The sequence below is a fragment of the Lingula anatina genome, chromosome 1 (assembly GCF_051362555.1).
Source record: "Lingula anatina isolate TDL-2025a chromosome 1, LinAna3.0, whole genome shotgun sequence".
Classification (NCBI taxonomy): Eukaryota; Metazoa; Brachiopoda; class Lingulata; order Lingulida; family Lingulidae; genus Lingula; species Lingula anatina.
In genome coordinates, this window is record NC_141767.1 from 1,107,343 (window position 1) to 1,129,148 (window position 21,806).

The 21,806-nt window shown below is 38.0% G+C and overlaps 2 protein-coding genes across 3 annotated transcripts; both read left to right on the forward strand.

The window, feature by feature from the left end:
- The first annotated feature begins 210 nt into the window (after positions 1–210).
- LOC106170359 (uncharacterized) lies at positions 211–9,216 on the forward strand. The gene is made up of 13 exons (XM_087000125.1): positions 211–342; positions 1,088–1,324; positions 1,644–1,829; positions 2,234–2,518; positions 2,890–3,030; positions 3,277–3,450; positions 3,694–4,656; positions 5,475–5,528; positions 5,910–5,984; positions 6,222–6,309; positions 6,598–6,731; positions 8,166–8,293; positions 8,541–9,216. Exons 1-12 carry the CDS (start codon positions 270–272, stop codon positions 8,270–8,272), a joined length of 2,517 nt encoding a protein of 838 aa, XP_086856251.1. The 5' UTR covers positions 211–269; the 3' UTR covers positions 8,273–8,293; positions 8,541–9,216.
- A 2,401-nt stretch (positions 9,217–11,617) lies between these two features.
- LOC106170350 (uncharacterized) lies at positions 11,618–21,363 on the forward strand. 2 transcript variants are annotated; one of them, XM_087000123.1, is made up of 10 exons: positions 11,618–11,852; positions 12,098–12,328; positions 12,800–12,976; positions 13,198–13,482; positions 14,450–14,593; positions 14,801–14,974; positions 15,758–18,520; positions 19,006–19,050; positions 19,437–19,527; positions 19,981–21,363. In XM_087000123.1, the coding sequence occupies exons 1-10, from the start codon at positions 11,792–11,794 to the stop codon at positions 20,684–20,686; spliced, it is 4,677 nt and encodes a 1,558-aa protein (XP_086856249.1). In that variant the 5' UTR covers positions 11,618–11,791; the 3' UTR covers positions 20,687–21,363. The 2 variants fall into 2 exon arrangements, with proteins under 2 accessions (XP_086856249.1, XP_086856250.1); XM_087000124.1 differs by having other exon boundaries at positions 12,101–12,328.
- The last annotated feature ends 443 nt before the right edge of the window (positions 21,364–21,806 follow it).

Below are 21,806 nucleotides of genomic sequence, written 5' to 3' on the forward strand. Positions count from 1 at the left end.
GTTTGGTTTTAATCCATTCTACCCGTCAAAGATAGCAAAATATACCGTGATGTCCTTTAACGGTTTTCCGTGTAGTAGGGAGTTGCTCCGCAACAATGCCAGGTAACAATTGAATAATCACAAACATGAGATTTCCCGATTATTATCACCATATAATCACTTAATTACGCCGATAATCCCATTGTTTTACATGGCCTGGAGATTGCCTAACAGCAGTTGTGTAATTAACTACCGACATTTTAGACAATTACACAGCCGTTCACCACAACATGCAGAATCCAATTGTTGTGAACATAGTGTCAGTTGTGGTATTAAACATTTTCATCAGATCTATCGATGGAGGTAAGAGGTTATTTCAAATGAGATTAATGAGATTTCTTGGAGTACCCATCAGCGGCAAAGAGAAAAATGTCATTCCTTTATCAGTGCGTTATTATGTAAGGCGCCTTTCATTTAAAATTCAACTTGCTATTATCGATTATAGGGCCTACATGTATGTACGTTACGTAACTGATTAATTACCACCTTGTATGATTAAGTATAAAAGGTGTGACAACTAGCTATAAATATGATGTGAAATTACAATCAGGTTTTCTTTTGACCGCCTGAGCACACCGACGCTCTAAGACTTTGGGACCATTCCCAGACCTTATCGTAGTAACTGTGGATCGAACTATCTCCAAGGGGATTCTCCCTAAATTGCATTCACATTAAGCGGCTTAGATGTCTGTCACGCCTAGGGGGTAATTAATTATCGTTTAGCAGCTTCAGTAGGCGTGCCAAACATCTGAGCCGCTTAAACTGAAAGCAATTTAGCAAGAAACCCCTCGGAGATGGATAGATCCTGTTAGATCGATCTAGGTATAGGAACCCAGTCTCTGATAGGGATTAAATGGTGAGGGTGGATGGATGGGGGCAAGGCGATGGCTTAAATAACGATTTAACGAATCGTCCCTTCTAACAATCACAAGGAAAAGAAGTTAATCACAGTTTAATAATTAAGCTGATATACGGGTAGAACCGTTTATTTGTTTATTTAATTTTTATTTATTCATTTATTTATTCATTCATTTATTTATTTATACAGCAGGACAGTTTTGTCCATATGGGGGTGTGCAAGTGCGCAGCACGTGTGTTTTAGTTGTACCGAACGCCGAGAAACTAACATGGCGGGACGCAAGGCAAAACTGCGAGAAACGAAACGCCAGCTTGCTGATTGTAAAAGACATAGATTTCCTGCGGGAGCTCAGCAGGACTGCAGCCCTAAGCCAAAGACAATACTGGGTGGGAGCGAGAAAACTAAAGAGTTGGTACTGGTTGAACGGTAAGCAGAAAATGTTAGAAATTAATAAAATATTTAAACGTCTCTAATTCCGAACATTGTATAAAATTTGGATTGTATTGAATTTTTTTAACAAGGAGGTCCCCCCTTAGGTGTTTTCAAAAATTAAAATTAATTGACATTTTATCTTTTAAAAGAACCGAAGAGGTTTGAAAAGAATTATATTTTAGGACAAAATATTCAATCGTGCATTTTTACCGTATTATTTTTATCTTTAATTAACTACTTATAAATGTATAAATTATAAAACTCAGGTTAAATCATGAATTGTATACTATTACATGCTATTTCTGTTCCCCAGACACAAAACCGATAGGGTGGTACAAGTGGGCCCCCGGGGAGCCCAATGACTTGAAAGGCGGTGAAAATCGTTTGAACATGATGTCCAAATTTTTCTACGACTGGAATGACGAGCAGGACACCAGAATACAACGAGACAATGACGAGGACAGATACAGGATGCCAGCAGGGGCCATTTGTCAGTTTGGTAGGCATCGACAAGTAAAGTAATAATAATCATATTATATGCACTGAGCACTATACACGTTGGGAATAAGTACACGTGTGTTGCAGTGACACGTATACAGATTAGGTATTGTATTTTCAAATTATAATTGTTCAAGCATATATCATAGATCGTTCCAAGATTTCCCAATTTTGTTAAAATTGCTTCTGTGCGTCACTTGCAAGATTTTTTCAATGGATGAGCTATTCATAACATAAGTTCTGAAAATATGCAGTTTTATTCTAAATAGACGCATAGTGCACTGTGGGCGAGACCTTTCAATTTAAGGCAAATTGGAGGGTTTCATCAAATAGTTACATGTATCACGTGCAAATCTGTGCCAAGATATCTCGATCGTTTTGAGGTAATGTGTTAAACTCTTACAGTTGGTCCATGCAACAGCCGGATAAAACACGAAAATGACACTTACCCAAGAACAACCTTCCAAAACAAGACCTGTTTCCTGTTGATAAAAAGCAACAATGACTGGAACACATCTCAGAACATGTGCCAGAACACATTTGGTCACCCTGGGAATCTGGCTAGAATTGATGACTTGGAGACCCACGAATTCCTGGTGAAATTCATTAATGAGTCAGGGTACAGTGCTAATTACTGGCTGGGTGGATGGTGGAACCGGAACAAGAAGAGCATCTTCTGGTGGCTGAATGGTAAATTTTGTCAATATAGGCTGAATGTAGTGGCACATATAAATTCTGTTTATATTTCTTTATCAAATTGCAAAAGAAAAATAATAAATTTAATTCTAGATATATACATCACAAGGAATTGTTAATAGCACATATATATTTTAGCTGTTTTCACACTTCACTTGATCCCATTCCTTATTTCAAACACCACATACAGTGCCAAAAGATAGCAGGTGTCCCTTGGCAACAGTTTTGACAACCTTTCTCCCAGGGGTACTTTTAAGAAACAAATCACATAATTATCAGGAAATAAGTGAATTATACTTCATTTCTAATTATATGGATTCTTATTTTATTGAATTCAAAACTGAATTAATGATATTGTTATTTAGGTGCATCTGTAGAAGATGATCTGTGGGCGACAAACCAGTCGTCTGCTACTGGGGAATGTGCACAGATAGTGAAGACCTCAAACTATTCCCTGTGGGCTCAGAACTGTGACCATTCTGGCAAACATTTTCTTTGTGAATACGGTATGCATATCAGTATCAAGATCAACTTTATTGTGTGACGGTTCTGAAGAAACGATACCGGGGATAGGGGGTTTGATGTATAATAAAAAACTTCTTCTAGAATGACTTGAAAACTTCTAGAATGACTTGAAATTTTTTTTACTGGGCAAACAGTTGATATACTCAAGCAAAAGATGGGCGAACGTTACATTTACAAACAGGGGAAAATAGAAAAATAGTCCATGAAATTTTATTGTTTTCCTTCAGCTTTACCGTGCCCAGACCCCGCGATGGAACACAGCATCAAAGTATTCGAGTCAACGACCGACTTAAGAAGAGCGCACTTTGTGTGTGCGCCCGGGTACAGGTTTAATTCCAGCACCTCATTCACCATAGAATGTTTTCCAAACGGCAGGTGGAACAGCTCAGTGGGATGTCAGAGTATGTATGCCTTGAAACAACGTATATAACTTAATTATTCCCCAGACTCTACCGATCCCTACTGGATGTTTAACGAGACGAAACGAGTACTTTTAAATTTGAAACTGTGTTCAATATTAATTGATGTCATTTGAACGTTTCCTCAGAAAAACAACACAGCCCCTGCAACTAAGTAGCCCCTTAGACTTAATTTACTACCCCTACAACCTGATCAGTATAACTATTGTATCTTAAATATTCCAGACATTAATGAATGCAGTGAACACCCCAGCCCATGTAGTCCCAATGCAGCATGTGTCGACACTGAGGGAAGTTATGTCTGCATTTGTAATTCTGGCTACACCGGTGATGGCTACAACTGTCATGATATTGATGAATGCCAAGCAACCAACAACTGCAGCTCCTCAGCTAGTTGTACCAATACCAATGGTGACTATACCTGCTCTTGTAATTCTGGCTACACCGGTGATGGCAATAACTGTAATGATATTGATGAATGCAAAACAACCAATAACTGCAGCTCCTCAGCTAGTTGTACCAATACCAACGGTGGCTATACCTGCTCTTGTAATTCTGGGTACACCGGTGACGGCTACAAATGTAATGATATTGATGAATGCCAAACAACAAACAACTGCAGCTCCTCAGCTAGCTGTACCAATACCAACGATGGGTATACCTGCTCTTGTAATTCTGGCTTCACCGGTGATGGCTACAACTGTAATGATATTGATGAATGCCAAACAACCAACAACTGCAGCTCCTCAGCTAGTTGTACCAATACCAACGGTGGCTATACCTGCTCTTGTAATTCTGGCTACACCGGTGATGGCTACAACTGTAATGATATTGATGAATGCCAAACAACCAACAACTGCAGCTCTGCAGCTAGCTGTACCAATACCAACGGTGGCTATACCTGCTCTTGTAATTCTGGCTACACCGGTGATGGCTACAACTGTAATGATATTGATGAATGCAAAACAACCAACACCTGCAGCTCCTCAGCTAGTTGTACCAATACCAACGGTGGGTATACCTGCTCTTGTAAGTCTGGCTACACCGGTGATGGCTATAACTGTAATGATATTGATGAATGCCAAACAACCAACAACTGCAGCTCCGCAGCTAGCTGTACCAATACCAATGGTGACTATACCTGCACCTGTCAACGTGGTTTCATAGGAGATGGGCACATATGTAGCAGTAGGTCGTTTGTTTCAAAAGCTAGGGCTTAATTCTTATTTATTTATTTATTTATTTATTATTTTGTTTGTTGGTTGGTTTTTATAATGATGTTCTTAAATGATATTTGCCTTCTTTGTCACGTATTTTTATTTAAAAGTTAAAAAATCGCATTGCTTCTGTTTAAAAAGTGATTTATACAACATACACTCGTACAATTCATTTGCCACTCTATGAAAACATTAATTTTCAATTTCAATTTCAATTTATTTCTGTACTGGTACATAGATTGTCATGACCTTGTACAATTTGATATACTAATGATGATACAATACAGTTAGTGCATTACCATCTTTATATAATGGACATACGTATCAGTAAAATTACTCATAGAATATTCTATCTAAGCAATGCGATAAACCTTGGTGTGATTTTAAATTTACCATAAACATACTATAAACATGTTACACAAAAAGAATATGTTTAAACTTAAAACCAAGGTTACATAGCTGTTTAAGGCCAGTTTGATGACATGGATAATTACGACTAATGACAATTACATAAGACAGATAAGTAAATGAGTGACACAGATATAAATATTGTGCCATGTTCAGTCCCACTGCCGAGTCACTTCTCACAACAGTGGGACCATACACTGACATTTTAAGGGATATGCTATTAATATATAATATCAAAATACACTTTAGATCCTCAGTTTAGAGTATAGATTTACATGTAGTTTTTTGGTAATAAAGGAGATTTCTAGGGTCTCGGGAAAGTAACCTGAAAGTTCACATTTATTTATCTTATATGAATCGTATATTTTCTTTATTTCCCAGTAAACTCCACAAGCACCAGGACAGATGAGAGAACTACGATATCATTGACTGCCGGTATGGACGCTCCAGCTTATTTTACTCAAATACAGATATGTGATTGTGACCGCATTCACAACAGCGGACTAATTAGTCCGAGGATCAAATATGGCGACCCCCCCCTTAAAAGCTTGCCGCCTTATCCCCTAATAGACACTGAATAGATTTACCGGAATTACGAGACAAGCATTCAAGTGGACCAGACATATTTGATCCGCGGACTAGTTAGTCCGCTGTTTTGAATGCGGCCTGTGATTGAACATGTTCAGGCATTAAAGTATCAAGAAAAGCAAGCACAAAGTGTTAATTATTACGTACAAATATCAATGAGTCGTGCGTAGTAACCTGGTATAAATTGCTAGGCTGTCATAAATCTCATCAAATGTGTGTTTATTTCAGTCGAGGTAAATGGAACCACTTCGGTAATAAACGAAGACGCATTTGCTTCCGTCAGAACGCAAGATGTATCTAAGGGTAGGTTTTCTCCGTGGAGAACGTTTGGAATGTATAAAGGTCACTTGGTTGGAGCTTAACCTCAACGGAGTGTGATTAGATCGACGAATTAACAGATTGAAGTACGCATTAATTTAAATTCAATAAAATCATGTTACCTAAGGGTTATCTGATCATTTTTATCATTGTAGCAATTGATCATGATCTCGAGATTCTAGTAATATTTTTTTTAGGTACTGCGTCTACATTTGGTTTCAGTTCGGCAGCTGTTGGTGACATTTGGAGTCCCTGGGGTTCTGCTGGTCATTGTTCTCTCTCTGGCCTGGGTCATATACAGGAAACACAGGTAACTACAGTGATCCCGGCAATAAAAATGATGCACGCGCTTTCCCAGTAAATAACATCTGAAGGAGACTTTCAGAAATTAAATGGGTTTTCTGCAAAAGTAAATATCGCTTATCAATTAATTCATTTCTGAGGGGCTAGTTTATAATATTTCTATTTAAATCTAAATCTTAAATCTATTTAGATCTAAAGAGGCGTATTAAAAAACATTATATCTCTGTCATGATTGCTACTTTTTTGTAATACCTCCTCGCTATACATATGCGTTTTATTACATGTAATTCCACAGCAAAAGGAAACCTGGGGATGGCTGCCACACAGAGAGTATCTACACCACTGTAGAGAACCCCACGTATAACGTGACACCTGACAGCGAACAGGAGACCACGTCACCTGTCAACACAGTAATGAAAGCTTTTCAAGGTAATGTACACCTTAGGGCGTATTCCCAGACATTTAGATAGATCTATCCCCGTGGGGAGTCTCACTAGATTACTGTCAGATAATCCGGCTTAAATGTCCGTCCCGCCTACTACAAGCTGTAAGGGGGTAATTAACTTTCGTGCCCGCTCGGCTGACAGTTATTTAGCGTGAACCCCCAGGGAGTTAGGTCGATCTAGTTTGGATCGATCTAATCTCTGGGAATGGGGTCTTAGACAGACCAGAACTGATTAATGGCTAACAGGCGACCGATTTGATTTTCTCTTGATCAGATGTATGAAACACTCACAGTCCGAAAAAACTAGGAGATGGTTGGGATGTAGTCTTGTAGAGCAGTGTTGAGAGGGGGAAAACAAGGGACGAACTACAGGACAAGTTATTATTATAACATGTACATGGTTTATTAATCCGCGCCAGTTTGTTTTAGTGTCTTAAATTTGTCCCTGGGCCCAAACTACCTAAACACGGCCAGGGAATGTGTAACTGTTTGCCTGGTACTGGTTTCAACGCGTTTTGAATCACAGCAGACTTAATATTTCGGCACCAAAGTAGACACCAATTTTCGGTCTTCAATTATTTTGTGAGACCTACTTTGTACAAAAAAGGTGGCTGTAACCATTGCCAAGAAGTCGACAAGCCATGTGTGGCGGAGGCACTGTGTACTGGAGCTGGTCCACGTGCACCTGTGGACATGTTTCCGGGACGTGCTACCTCATATCACCAGGCCCCCGGTATTTGACAGGCACATACACTATCTGTGGTTTACTATTAAACGATACAGATATCGCAGTGATAATATGACTGCCAACACATTGAGATCGAACAAACGGGCCTGTGCGTGTACGGCTACTTCGAAAAAGAAGCAAATGTTTTGAAAACATGCAAAAACATATAATATCAAGGTTACCAACTCTGCAAAACTCGTTGCAAGTAAACAGGATTATCAAGCTATTTTCAGTATGATATCCATTTAAAATAAAGCGAAATCGTACATGTATTAAGGAAAATATATAAGAGTCAGTAGACAAAAGGTTGCAGAACTTATGCTAATAAAACTTTAGGTATGATATACCATAAACAAGCGGCGTGTTTGATATTCGAAATTTGGCCGATGACGGCCGCATTTATTGAATGTCCCTCTGATAAAAGAAGGGGAGTAGTTTAATGTAACATTGAATAATGTTGAGTAAGGATATTTACGTAATGTTCGCGCCCTAAAAATCTACAGTCAGTATATAATTTCGAAACAAATAGTGCACACATTTCAATTTGCGGGGTTGCAAAGAGACGCCGATTTTTACTTTCACATCAAAAGTGAGGCCAGAATGTAATGAAAGGCATTTGCGATTCATAACAAACACAATATTAGTGCACCAGGGGCTTTTTTTAACCTTTTTTTAAATTGTTTTCCATTAGGCTCCCGTCCCTTTCTAGAAGACTCTATGCCGTCACCGACAGTCAGCCAGTTCCAGAATACGACCGCTGGGTTGTCCATAGAGACAGTAGCCCCCGGGGTGCCTTAAAACTGGCATGAGTTTATCCAGGTAGGCTTAAATAATTTCTATTTCAGTTATGGTTGTATTTACTAAGATATTCATGTATGAAATCTCGATTTAAGGGTATTGTGAGAGCCCCTGACTGAAGTAAGGAAAAATTGCAAACCATGCAATTATTGTTCCGTGGGTTTTCGAAAAACAGATGCGAAGTGTATTTTTGATTGTGATGTTTCCTGCCTAGTTTTCGATATATGCTTTGTCTGAGCTGACATTATTTTGTATTTTCTTCTTTTAGATCTGAATACTCATTCCAGCTAAAACTAGGTGAAAAGTCGTACTAGATGACTAACGATACGGCCTACAGATACATGCACGATTTTTATCAAAGTGATATCTATTGGGAAGATAGCTATCTGTGTTAACTCCTTGTACAAAGGAAACTTAAATACCAGCTTCTACAAACTAATACAATGTGTCTGTGTACTGTTGCCGAGACATGAATGAGGGAGCGGAGGAGGGAGGAAAATGGTATTTGTCACCAAGACTTTTTTAAACATTAGTAGAAGTGAAACTCCAATTCTTTTGCCAACCTTGCAATAAGGGCAATGAAAATACATGTCTGTAGGCACATGTATATGACATGGGAATCTATGCATTGTTGTATGTGTGATATTTATAAAATGCCCCACCCCCATTCAAAATAAGGGGTGTGAAAAAGATCTACCCAGGGGGAACTGCAGCTGCTCCTTTTTGCTTTTTTTTATGGGTAACATCATTAGTTTTTGTCAGTTGCAATAATCAAAAAGTATTGCTTGTATGCTGTGCACAATTGACACAAACTTTTTGGCATGTTTATGTTAATATTGTCGATATATTACCAAAATGAACTAAAGAACGTGAAATTTCAAGATGTAATAATGAAACACGGAGGTTTTTCTGTGAAAATTAATTATTATGAACGGATTCGCATATATATTTATTCTGAAAATGAAATAAAACATTTATATAAAACACGATAATACCACAATTATTTTGACCTACTAGTACTGCCAGGTGTGGAGACCCTTGTTTATGAAATAATTCATTAGAATGGTATAGGCATTGGTAGGGATAATTAATGTTTTCACATAAAATTCGAAATTAAAGTCTCTGGCATTTTGATTTTTCCCCACAAATATACAACATTGGTCAAAAAGGTTGCCCCACCCTTATTTCCATGTGCTTTTATTTACAAATGATCACCTTACAGCTGTAAATTGTTAGAAATAATGCTTTTTATTACGGATACCGTGTCTAACATGATTACTGGTTTAAAAAATACAAAATAGTGATGAAAATAAACATTTTTTATACCATTTAGTAAAATTTATAAGAGGCACCCCCCTCAAATCGACTGTTTCACTGTGACTTCTACAGATGTAAAGAAATGTCTATAAAATTGAAAAGACGCCATCAAATGTTACCAATTTCACACACATTTAGCATTAGGGTGTGCTCGTTAAAAACCACGTGCCTAACAGCTCGTGCGTCTACCGCGTACTGCAATTATCTCCTGTAGACGGCGCGACAAGCCTTCAACATGGGTAATAATTCTGTTATGTGGGATATTGTCCCATTCATCCTAAAGAGCGTGGCGGAATTGGTCAAGATTATTTAGGAATTGGTTCTACTCTGCAATGCACATTCCAATTTATGCCACAGGTGCTCAGTAGGATTAATTTTTGGCAATTCCTTTTTTCATGAAGTGATAATAAACGATTATAAATTGGCTTTTTATTTCTGAATTAAAGAAATACTTGTATTCTCTTTATCTGAAAAAGTTATAGTGAAAAAAAAACGCACAAATTAATATGTTATTCAGAATGTTCGTATGATTATTTAACGGCCGTCTTCGGTTTTTATCAAATCCAACAACCATCAAGAAATTTGGTGTTACCATTTCCCATCATTATACAAGGTGACATTTTTTATCTTACGACTTTCACGTGAGTAAGAGGTGACACTGTCCAGGCTTATGGCCGGAGCGTGGTAAGAGTTGGGGGCAGTCAATGGGTCATCGCAGAGTCCACAGCAGACTGGTCCAGTCAAGGCCAAGGTCAAGAGGTCATGTTTGACCGATACTGTTGTCACCGGGCACACCTTGCCTGCAGAACAAGGTCATTTTAACTCGTTGTCAGTAAGCCCCTTCATACTCTGTCAGACGGCGAGATAACGCGTCTAGATTTAACTGATTAGGTTAAGATAATTTACCCCCTTTACCGTGAGTCCACGGCAATGATGCGTGACCATTAGAGTCTAATACACTGCGGGTGTTTCTCAACCAAACCTGCTACAATTACAGTCCTTTGAAAAGCATTTCGCCAAAAAGTATATCTACTAATGTGTTGTTTAATTTCATCTAGGCACAGGCACCTGATATACACGGTGCATTGTTGACCATATTAAAAGCACTGAATCATGTATAGCTACAGATTTTCAACTAGAAAAGAAATGTGTCCGTTATGCCAAAAGGTTCGCACTAGCTCTGTTTTTTCCTCCAGCATAAATCACAGGAGTTGACATGACTTTCTTTTTATGTTTAACAGTATATTAATGAATACAAACAAAGGGGATACTAATAAAAGATGACATCAAAGAAGAGTAATAGGATACATTATATTAGTTTCACAGTAAGCACAAACCTCTGCCTTCAGTTCTCATGGACCGCCTGTCCTCTCGGTGCTCTATCAGGGGACTATCATAAGGCGATAGCAAATGACTCGCCACTCCCAAATGATTGAATCAGTGAACTGTGCCTGATTATGGAGCCCAACTATTCAAGTTTCAACATATTCATATAATACAGCTGAAAAAAGATTAATGAAAAGGGACAATTTTCTCCATTTTATTTCATTTTAGCTAGACTATTGACGGCATGTTTTCCATATAAAGTACATATTTTTTTCATTACAAGTTACCTTACCGGTACAGGTTGAATAATGCCCCGATAGAGTGTGATGATCACGGAACATCAGTTAAAGCTGTACTTTTTTCTTTCTTTCTTTCTTTTCTTTCTTTCTTTTCTTTTCTTTTATTTTTAATAATTTACAATCGTTTCTATCTTTTCTAAATAACCTTTGGCATAGTCCCGAGCAGACAATGAGTGGTGTGAGATACGTGGAGATATAGAGCGAGCAGTCTATCTACTGGAGTTGTTTCTCACATTAATACTCTCTCTTACTTATCTTCTACCCACGGTCTCGTACAGTGTGGTTCGAAGCAACGTGAACTCCGCAGTTCATGCTTATAATATGGAGTAAAAGGACAGCAATTTCTTAACAATTCATAGTATGGTTTTGCCAAAGATGTATAACACGTGGTAGTTTCCCTTCTTTGCTGGATGATATTCAGGCAGTACTGCTTAAAATAAACCAAAGAGTGGTCAACTTCAATTTTAACGACTGATCACAAAGATCGTGCATTTTGATACGCCCTGTAAGTTCGTTTTGTCCGTGATGAACTGGTATGTGTGATCTCTGTTGAGGTAAAGCTACAAGTTGTTGCACCATGCCGCGCCTTACCCTTCTTTATGTGGTCATATTAATGACATATTTTTACATAAATGAAGGTAAGTATTACATAAATATATATTTTTTGTGTATTAATTATTTTCGAAGTATTAAAAATTACACGTAGTAATCCACTTTTAAAGGGAATAAAAGGGGAAATATATTCTAGTCTCTATTGAAAACCGTTATAATCCGTTTAGAATGATCACTTGACACCCATCCTTTTAACAAAATGTCTGTTCCTCTGAACTTGGTTAAAAAACCTTAAAGGAAGTATACAGTTATAATCATTTTATTATTCCAGCAGCATCCGACTGTCCTCACGGTGGAAAAAAAGTGAAAAATAAGTGCGTCAGAGAATTCAGCGAAGTAACAGATTGGAAGGATGCCATGAAAAAATGCGAAAGTGAAAATGCGACGCTGCTGACGGTGGGTGACCTGGGGTTTCTACAAGATCTGAATGACACCCTCCGTCTCAACCATAAAGGATACTGGGTGGGGGCTAGGAAATTAAAGAGCTGGTTTTGGTTCAATGGTAAGAAGTAACATCGATGAGTTAATTTTGCAAAATCAGATAGTAATACAAATTGTTTGATATCCATGTGAGATGTTAATTTTTCAACGGACATATCACATCCGAATGGCATGGGAATATCCTTGCCTTACTATTTTTTTAATCTAATTTTAAATGAAATTGCTATATAATCTTGAATTTCTAGGATGTATTTCAAGGATTGTAGCCAATGCCAAGTCATGATAACAATAAAAATTTGTTCATCTAGATAAACAAAATGAAATAGGAGATATTGAGCATCTTTAACTAAATTTCAGTTGAAGGACATAAAAAAATAAACTTTCAAGGCAGGAATGCCTTTAGTATTGACCTGTGTTTTATGATAAAATGTGGTGAATACTGTGAAAGATGTTGGCGAATCTTAAAATGTCTGACCTCCTTCTCCACTGAGAAAGGTAGAAATTAGAAATGTAATTGTCATATTTTTTTCAGCCACCAAACCAATCACGTGGTTTAAGTGGGGACCCGATGAGCCGAATGACATTGGTGGGGGTGAAAACACACTTAATATGATGCACAAGTTTAACTACAGCTGGAACGATGAGAAGGGGACAACCGTGAAAACCGACCATGAAGACAGGGAGCCTGCTGCGGCGGTCTGCCAGTTTGGTAAGGACACCGGTACTTTATCGGGTGACTTGAAAATATAGGAGTCTGAAAAAGTGACAGGGAGTGAAAGTGTGTGTCTAACCATGTAATATGTTTAGCGTTTGTAGACAAAATAAAGAAGTAAGATTTATTTTTTTACTTTTGTCCCGTTTATACAACTCTAACGAGAACATTATTTTCTTCATTTTTTTCTAATGAAAATAACTTTTATTACGTTTTAGAAGGTCCCTGCAGCAGCCAGTTAAAATACAAAAACACCACCTACCCAAGAACAACATTCCAAAACAAGACCTGCTTCCTGTTGATAAAAGGCAACAATAACTGGAACACATCTCAGAAAATGTGCCAGAACACATTTGGTCACCCTGGGAATCTAGCTAGAATTGATGACTTGGAGACCCACGAATTCCTGGTGAAATTCATTAATGAGTCAGGGTACAAGGCTAATTACTGGCTGGGTGGATGGTGGAATAAGGAAAAAGAGAGCACATTTCGGTGGCTAAGCGGTGAGATACCCAGCAAACACGTCACGTTCGGATCACGTGGCTAGCACGTTGCTACCACATTATAACGTCATTCAATTCATTGGATCTGCTCAGAGATCCAAGTAATATCAACTAGTTAATTTTAAAAAGAAGTTCAAAACCAATTGTTTTAGGAAATTTTGCTATCGATTATCTTAATTGTAATTTGTTTTATGTTAAAATTTAACTGTTTTTATCTAGAATCGTAATCTTCCTAATTTTTTTAAAAAATGTTTACATATCTTGGTAATTGTTCTGCAGTACTTGCTTTTATGAAAATTCTACTGGGCATTTTAGACTTAAAGTTAATTTATTATTTTTTATTATAATATTATCTGGTCTCAGTCCCACCCCCAAATAAGTTCTATCACATGTAGCCTATGTACCTTGATCCGGTGAAATCTTTCACAGAAGTGTTTTAGACACATATTTGTCTTAAATTTTAGGCCACAACTTTAGTCTACTTCAACTCATGATTTTCCCGAGATGGGCGTATAAAAAGAAAAAATTATAAATAATAAAAATTATAAGTTGAACAGGTGCAATATTCAATCATACGACTACAACATTTTCTTAATCAAAGTAGATTAAAGTTTTGGTCGAAAGCTTTCGACTATATTTTGTGCAGCCCCCCTCCCCCCCCCCCCTCCTCCCCCCGAGAAAAATCCTTATCCATCAAGCAAAATGTAGATTGTAGCAACTGGTTATCTGGACCATTTTTCGTTCTGAAATAATCCCGTGTGACCGCAGTTCTGAAGCTAACAGGACGGAGGTTACATTCTGAACTGGAACACGTATGCTCTACTTGGAGGACTTTGTGCAATAAAAACGTGTCTCTATCCAAAAAATATTACGTACATTATTTTAAATTATATGCATTGTCATTCAGCTTTTATTATGAAACTTTTGATTACAAGGGAAATGCTCTATTATTATTTTGCTTTTTTAGGTGCACATGTTAGCAAAGAAGTATGGGCGAATAACGAGCCTTCTGGAGACGGCAACTGCGTAGAATTGTATAAAGACTTGGGCTATTACTTGAATGACCAAAAATGTGACCCGTCTGATAGAAGGAAGTTTATTTGCGAATATTGTAAGAACAAAAGTAAAAAAATCCTCATAGTTCAGTTAAAATATCAAAAATTGGAATTCTCCTTTTTCTAGAAATCTTACGTCAAATTTCAGTATGTATCATTTCTATGTTTACCTTCTTCAAAAGGAGCAAACGACTGTGACTTGTTCATTTAAGAACACGAGGGCAAACGTGTAATGAGGCATTGTTTTCTGTGTATTTATATAGCTTTACCGTGCCCACAGCCCGCGTTAGAACACAGCATTAAAGTATCCGAGTCAACGACAGACTTAAGAAGAGCGCACTTTGTGTGTACGTCCGGGTACAGGTTTAATTTCAGCACCACATTCACCATAGAATGTCTACCAGACGGCAAGTGGAACAGCTCAGTGGGATGTCAGAGTAAGTGACGTATAATACGTACAGAGAGCACGTGAAAAGAACGATTTTAAACTCAGCCAGAGAGAATTTCAGTCTTTTTAATAACTGTTAGATAATATCGTTGAGAAATACTATAGAAACATGTTGAGTATTTTATAAGTATGTCATTTTCTCATCAACTGAATTTGTACATTTGTGGGCCCATACCTCAATAAAATACTATAATACTACAACGACCATCACTGCTGCTGCTACTATTACTACTACTACTACGATGTACACCGAGGGAAGAATGGAAAGTGTATTATTTTCAAATATATTACAATGCGCAGAAACGTAAATACATGTACATATCTCTTTTTATTAATTCCGTTGCCGCCTTTTCTCAGATATTGAATCAACGAGTGCTTTTACCATTGTGTCTATTCAATTCCACAATAACCGGACAATTCATTTATTGGGTTGACTACATTTTTCCATTGACCATCAAGATAATCTGTAAATTCCCTTTGCAATATCTTCACCAACAAACTTCTTGTCTTTGCTAAAATCATCACACTAAATGAAAACAAAATAAATAGCCGTCGCCTTATCAAACTCTTCTTAAGGAATATAAAAAGTAATTGTTAATCTACTGACTAAAATATATTGCTTTGTATTAAAGCAATAAACCATTGATGAATCAAAATAATAAATCAGTTATTTTTGTCTTTTATCCGAAAACACATGCGGCATTGCAACAGTTTCTTTAATATCTGATTATGAATCAATTTCCTTCAAATGGAGATTTTTATTCATTTTCAGACATCGATGAATGCAGAGAAAGCTCTAACACGTGTAGTCCTCATGCAACATGCACCGACACGAACGGCAGCTATACCTGCTCTTGTTATTCTGGCTACACCGGTGACGGCTACAGTTGTGCTGATATTGATGAATGCAAAACAACCAACAACTGCAGTTCCTCAGCTAGCTGTACCAATACCAATAGTAGCTATACCTGCTCATGTAATTCTGGCTACACTGGCGATGGCTACAACTGTAATGATATTGATGAATGCCAAACAATCAACAACTGCAGCTCCTTGGCTATCTGTACCAATACCAATGGTAGCTATACCTGCTCATGTAATTCTAGGTACACCGGTGACGGCTACAGTTGTGCTGATATTGATGAATGCAAAACAACCAATAACTGCAGTTCCTCAGCTAGCTGTACCAATACCAATGGTAGCTATACCTGCTCATGTAATTCTGGCTACACTGGAGATGGCTATAACTGTAATGATATTGATGAATGCCAAACAATCAACAACTGCAGCTCCTCAGCTAGCTGTACCAATACCAATGGTGACTATACTTGCACTTGCAATTCTGGCTACAGTGGTGACGGCTACAAATGTAATGATATTGATGAATGCAAAACAACCAATAACTGCAGCACTTTGGCTAGCTGTACCAATACCAATAGTAGCTATACCTGCTCATGTAATTCTGGCTACACTGGTGATGGCTACAACTGTAATGATATTGAAGAATGCCAAACAACCAATAACTGCAGCACTTTGGCTAGCTGTACCAATACCAATGGTGGCTATACCTGCTCTTGTAATTCTGGCTACACCGGTGATGGCTACAACTGTAATGATATTGATGAATGCCAAACAATCAACAACTGCAGCTCCTTGGCTATCTGTACCAATACCAATGGTAGCTATACCTGCTCATGTAATTCTAGGTACACCGGTGACGGCTACAGTTGTGCTGATATTGATGAATGCAAAACAACCAACAACTGCAGTTCCTCAGCTAGCTGTACCAATACCAATGGTAGCTATACCTGCTCATGTAATTCTGGCTACACTGGAGATGGATACAACTGTAATGATATTGATGAGTGCCAAACAATCAACAACTGCAGCTCCTCAGCTAGTTGTACCAATACCAATGGTGACTATACTTGCACTTGCAATTCTGGCTACAGTGGTGACGGCTACAAATGTCATGATATTGATGAATGCAAAACAACCAATAACTGCAGCACTTTGGCTAGCTGTACCAATACCAATGGTAGCTATACCTGCTCATGTAATTCTGGCTACACTGGCGATGGCTACAACTGTAATGATATTGAAGAATGCCAAATAACCAATAACTGCAGCACTTTGGCTAGCTGTACCAATACCAATGGTGGCTATACCTGCTCTTGTAATTCTGGCTACATAGGTGATGGCTACAACTGTAATGATATTGATGAATGCAAAACAACCAACAAATGCAGTTTCTTAGCTAGTTGTACCAATACCAATGGTGGCTATACCTGCTCATGTAATTCTGGCTTCACCGGTGATGGCTACAACTGTTATGATATTGATGAATGCAAAACAGCCAACAGCTGCAGTTCCTCAGCTAACTGTACCAATACCAATGGTGGCTATACCTGCCCTTGTAATTCTGGCTACAGCGGTGATGGCTACAACTGTAGTGAAATTGATGAATGCCAAACAACCAACAACTGCAGTTTCTTAGCTACCTGTACCAATATCAATGGTGACTATACTTGCACTTGCAATTCTGGCTACAGTGGTGACGGCTACAAATGTAATGATATTGATGAATGCAAAACAACCAATAACTGCAGCCCTTTTGCTACCTGTACCAATACCGATGGTGGCTATACCTGCTCTTGTTATTCTGGCTACACCGGTGATGGCTACAACTGTGATGATATTGATGAATGCAAAACAACCAACAACTGCAGCTCCTTGGCTAGCTGTACCAATACCAATAGTAGCTATACCTGCTCATGTAATTCTGGCTACACTGGTGATGGCTTCAACTGTAGTGATATTGATGAATGCCAAACAACCAATAACTGCAGCACTTTGGCTAGCTGTACCAATACCAATGGTAGCTATACCTGCTCATGTAATTCTGGCTACACTGGTGATGGCTTCAACTGTAGTGATATTGATGAATGCCAAACAACCAATAACTGCAGCACTTTGGCTAGCTGTACCAATAGCAATGGTGGCTATATCTGCACTTGCAATTCTGGCTATGCCGGTGATGGCTACAACTGTAATGATATTGATGAATGCCAAACAACCAACAACTGCAGTCCCTCAGCTAGCTGTTCCAATACAAATGGTGGCTATATCTGCACTTGCAATTCTGGCTATGCCGGTGATGGCTACAACTGTAATGATATTGATGAATGCCAAACAACCAACAACTGCAGCTCCTCAGCTAGCTGTACCAATATAGAAGGTGGCTATACCTGCACTTGCAATTCTGGCTATGCCGGTGATGGCTACAACTGTAATGATATTGATGAATGCCAAACAAACAACAACTGCAGTCCCTCGGCTAGCTGTACCAATACCAATGGAGGCTACACCTGCTCTTGTTATTCTGGCTACACTGGTGACGGCTATAACTGTAGTGATATTGATGAATGCAAAGCAACCACTAGCTGTAGCCCTTTGGCTAGCTGTAACAACACCGATGGTGGCTACAATTGCCTCTGCAAAGACGGTTTTACTGGAGATGGATATCATTGTAATGGTAAGTTCGCACAAATTCTAACTTCTAACAGCATAGTGTGTATTTATGTTTCATATGGAAATATACGTATCAAAACTCCCTTTATTCTCCTTTTCCTTTTTTTGCATGAATAACGGGAGTTGGAGTTCCGAACCTCCAACATGCACTGGTAAATGTGCTAAGAATTAAAAGCTATCATAAACATGAGACATACATGTATATGCTGGTACATCTGTATCATTATGCATCGGTTAATTCCGCGATAGTCTGCATGTAAAACCAAGTTAGACTTTCCATCTTCCCTATTTTAAAAGCAGCTGATCAATATACTGCATAGTGTGTACCATTGATTAAGGAATCATGAAGATGGAGTTGTAACATAACTGAGGCATTTAATGTTACTTGGCACTAAAAAAACAATCATTTAAAAGATCACCGACAAAATTTCTGAATGTTGCCATTGTTAGAAAATGATATTTTAATTTTTTTATCTTTTCATTAAACAGAGGTAATCATAGGAAAAGAAGCTGCGCAAACTGAAAGTTCGTTTGGTAAGTTTAATAAGTTAAATGTTCACTATTGGCATACTAGTACACTCATTTGTATCCAAAAGCTTATACATGTTTACCTGAATAGTATCAGCTGTGAAAATTACAATTACTATTTGGTATATCTACTCTTTTGATGTTCCCTGAATAAGAGAGAGAGCTAGGTGCATCTTAAAAATGCCAGCCATTTATTTCACAACCTTCTAGCTTTTTGCATTGCCGTGGTTATAGGAATAACTCAAGCTTTTTGTGTTTAATTGTATAGTTGTTCTTAGGGTAACAAAAAACATTGGTATGGAGAGAACGTAATTCATGTAGATATAAAGTATGCTATAATGATAAATTCAGTTGGTTAAAATTGAAATAATAAATATAAATCTTTGCCATAGATATCCTGTGGATTATAATCATCGTGATAATATCCTTGGCGCTGGGTACCATGACCTGTGTGGTGGTCTGCTGGGCATACCAAAGAAAAAGGTAAGATACTTAGGGGCAGACCCAGAGATATTTTCTGACAGTCTTCCAAATTATCTTCGCTGACCCATCCTCCTTTTCTGACCGTCTTCCGACAAAAGAAATTAGATACCCGTCAATGTGAAGTTGAAAATCTGACCGTTTTCTGGAAGACCCAGAAGACGGCCTCAACCCGCCCCTGATACTGGTATATACTGGCCTTAGTTATGGAATGAATGCTTGTTTTTTAAATAGCTTTGATGAACAGTCATTTCACTCGATAACGATGTTGTTAGTGTAGGAGAAAAGATATATTTGAAAGTTAATTATCTAACTAGCTTTATTAAACTAAAGTCACGGTGATAATTTTAATTAAGTAGTTATAGTCAGCATTTGTAACTGTGGACGATTTTAAAAGTCAAATGCTTATTTTTAAATGCTCCGAGTAACAATGATAATCAGTTTTTGTAACTGCAGAAAAAGAAGCGACCAAAGAAGCAACTTGGATTTCAACAGCCGAAGTGCAAAATCTGTGACAAGGAGCAGCCCTATCGGTAGATACCCTGCAACAAGGCAGGGCAGTATCGACAGCGCGTTCTCGTCCCAGGCTAGTTTCGGCAGTAACCGGTGCAGCAGTGTGGTGGAAGACACCAGGATGCTAGTACAGATGAAAACATTCACATCAGAGAAAGCTGAGGTAGAAGCAGCACCCTGCAAGACAAGACGAGAACAGGATCAATGTGAATCCGGTACAAATCCTGGTTACATGAAACTCCTTGATATACCTGATGATGATGGTGAATATGTGCCCTTGGATCCATCCCCAGACTACGACACCCTGTCCAATGACCTTCCAGGAGCTGGAAATCTGATCATCCAGGACCCTGAACCCGATTATGAAACTGAAAGTGACACTGTCCCGGATCCTACCCCTGGTGAAAGTCAGCCTGGCGTCAGTTGCGTCCCAAATGACCCGTCCTTCAGCACCGTCCACAGGGGTCAAAGATGGAAAAGTCCGTTTGCTGGTTATCAGAGTAAGATTCCTGCTATGTATGGGAGACCCATTAGCATTGTTTGGCCGCAGAAATCTTCATCCATGGAGAATGACCATCCCAAAGAAGCAAAAATGGATTCACGAGGGCAATCATATGATGTCACGGCTGGAGACATCTGGGACTGCTGATGATGCATAGTTAAACATATTCACCCTGATGTGCGTTTATTCAGTTTTAAAATTGACAATGCATTCAAAAGGTTATAAAGAAGGTTAAGAGAGCTCTTTATCTATGGGTGACTTTCATAGACCGTCACTTATCAAGGACCGATGACATTGGCTAACACGTTTTAAAGAATTATACCTTAACCAAACTGAATTAATTACTGTAAAATTAACTGATATTAATGTTGAAAACGCCATGCGCATGCCCAACAACAGTCAAGCTTACGAGTGATTTGAAATGTTTTCTATGGTAAAACCAACATGGTGAAGAGTGATATGATTTTTTTGTTTGTCTGGCTTTTTGTACTCCACTTTTTATCCTATCCTGTCGTTTAGAAAGAACTTCTTCCAAAGCAAGTTTTCCTGTTATTATACGTGCTGTGACAAAGTCATGATCTGGACCGACTGCCTGCACCGCTTTATGCAGTTTCATAAGTTTAATTGTTAAACCAATCTGTGCTCTATTGACAACAAAACAATCCCTCCAAGCTCCCTCAGTACTTTTCTTACCTCTGGCATATGGCATGCGACATACCATTTTTTTCCAAACCAAACAATACTCTCACAAATGCATGTTGCACAAGAAGCTAGTCGAACTACAAAGACTACAATGCTTTCCTAATATCACAATGTCAATTAACCCTCCAAGTTATTAATTTTCATGGTTTGTGAAATTTGGATGTGTTTGGAAGCTTTTTTTGTAATTAGTGATTATAAAATTAAATGTTCTGATGATTTTACAATGTTAGACTTATCATTCTAGCATGTTACTTTTTGAATTTCTAGATTCAACCAACTTATTGCAAAAATGATTTTAAAATGATGTACCAGGCATCATTTTATTTTAGAAATTTACATTGCCTGTATACATACAGTGTATTTTTGGTTACTTTGATTTTTTTTTTTTTTTTTTTTTTTTTTTTTGTTATCTTGGTTTTCATAATATTTTATTTAACATTTCCACTGAGAAACCATACACTTCAAGCCACATAATTCTTCCTGTTGGACAGAAACTTTATGTTTTTATCACAATTATGGCAGTGAAATTGCAGCTTAGATCTGCCGTCTACTGTGCATAAATAAC

Excerpts from the sequence above, each read along its gene's own strand:
- LOC106170359 (XM_087000125.1), top strand. The coding sequence starts at position 270 with ATGCAGAATCCAATTGTTGTGAACATAGTGTCAGTTGTGGTATTAAAC. Across the intron at positions 343-1,087 it reads CATCAGATCTATCGATGGAG|CAGGACAGTTTTGTCCATAT; the intron begins GTAAGAGGTTAT and ends TTATTTATACAG. Across the intron at positions 6,310-6,597 it reads GTCATATACAGGAAACACAG|CAAAAGGAAACCTGGGGATG; the intron begins GTAACTACAGTG and ends GTAATTCCACAG.
- LOC106170350 (XM_087000123.1), top strand. The coding sequence starts at position 11,792 with ATGCCGCGCCTTACCCTTCTTTATGTGGTCATATTAATGACATATTTT. Across the intron at positions 13,483-14,449 it reads CACATTTCGGTGGCTAAGCG|GTGCACATGTTAGCAAAGAA; the intron begins GTGAGATACCCA and ends TTGCTTTTTTAG. Across the intron at positions 19,528-19,980 it reads TGGGCATACCAAAGAAAAAG|AAAAAGAAGCGACCAAAGAA; the intron begins GTAAGATACTTA and ends TTGTAACTGCAG.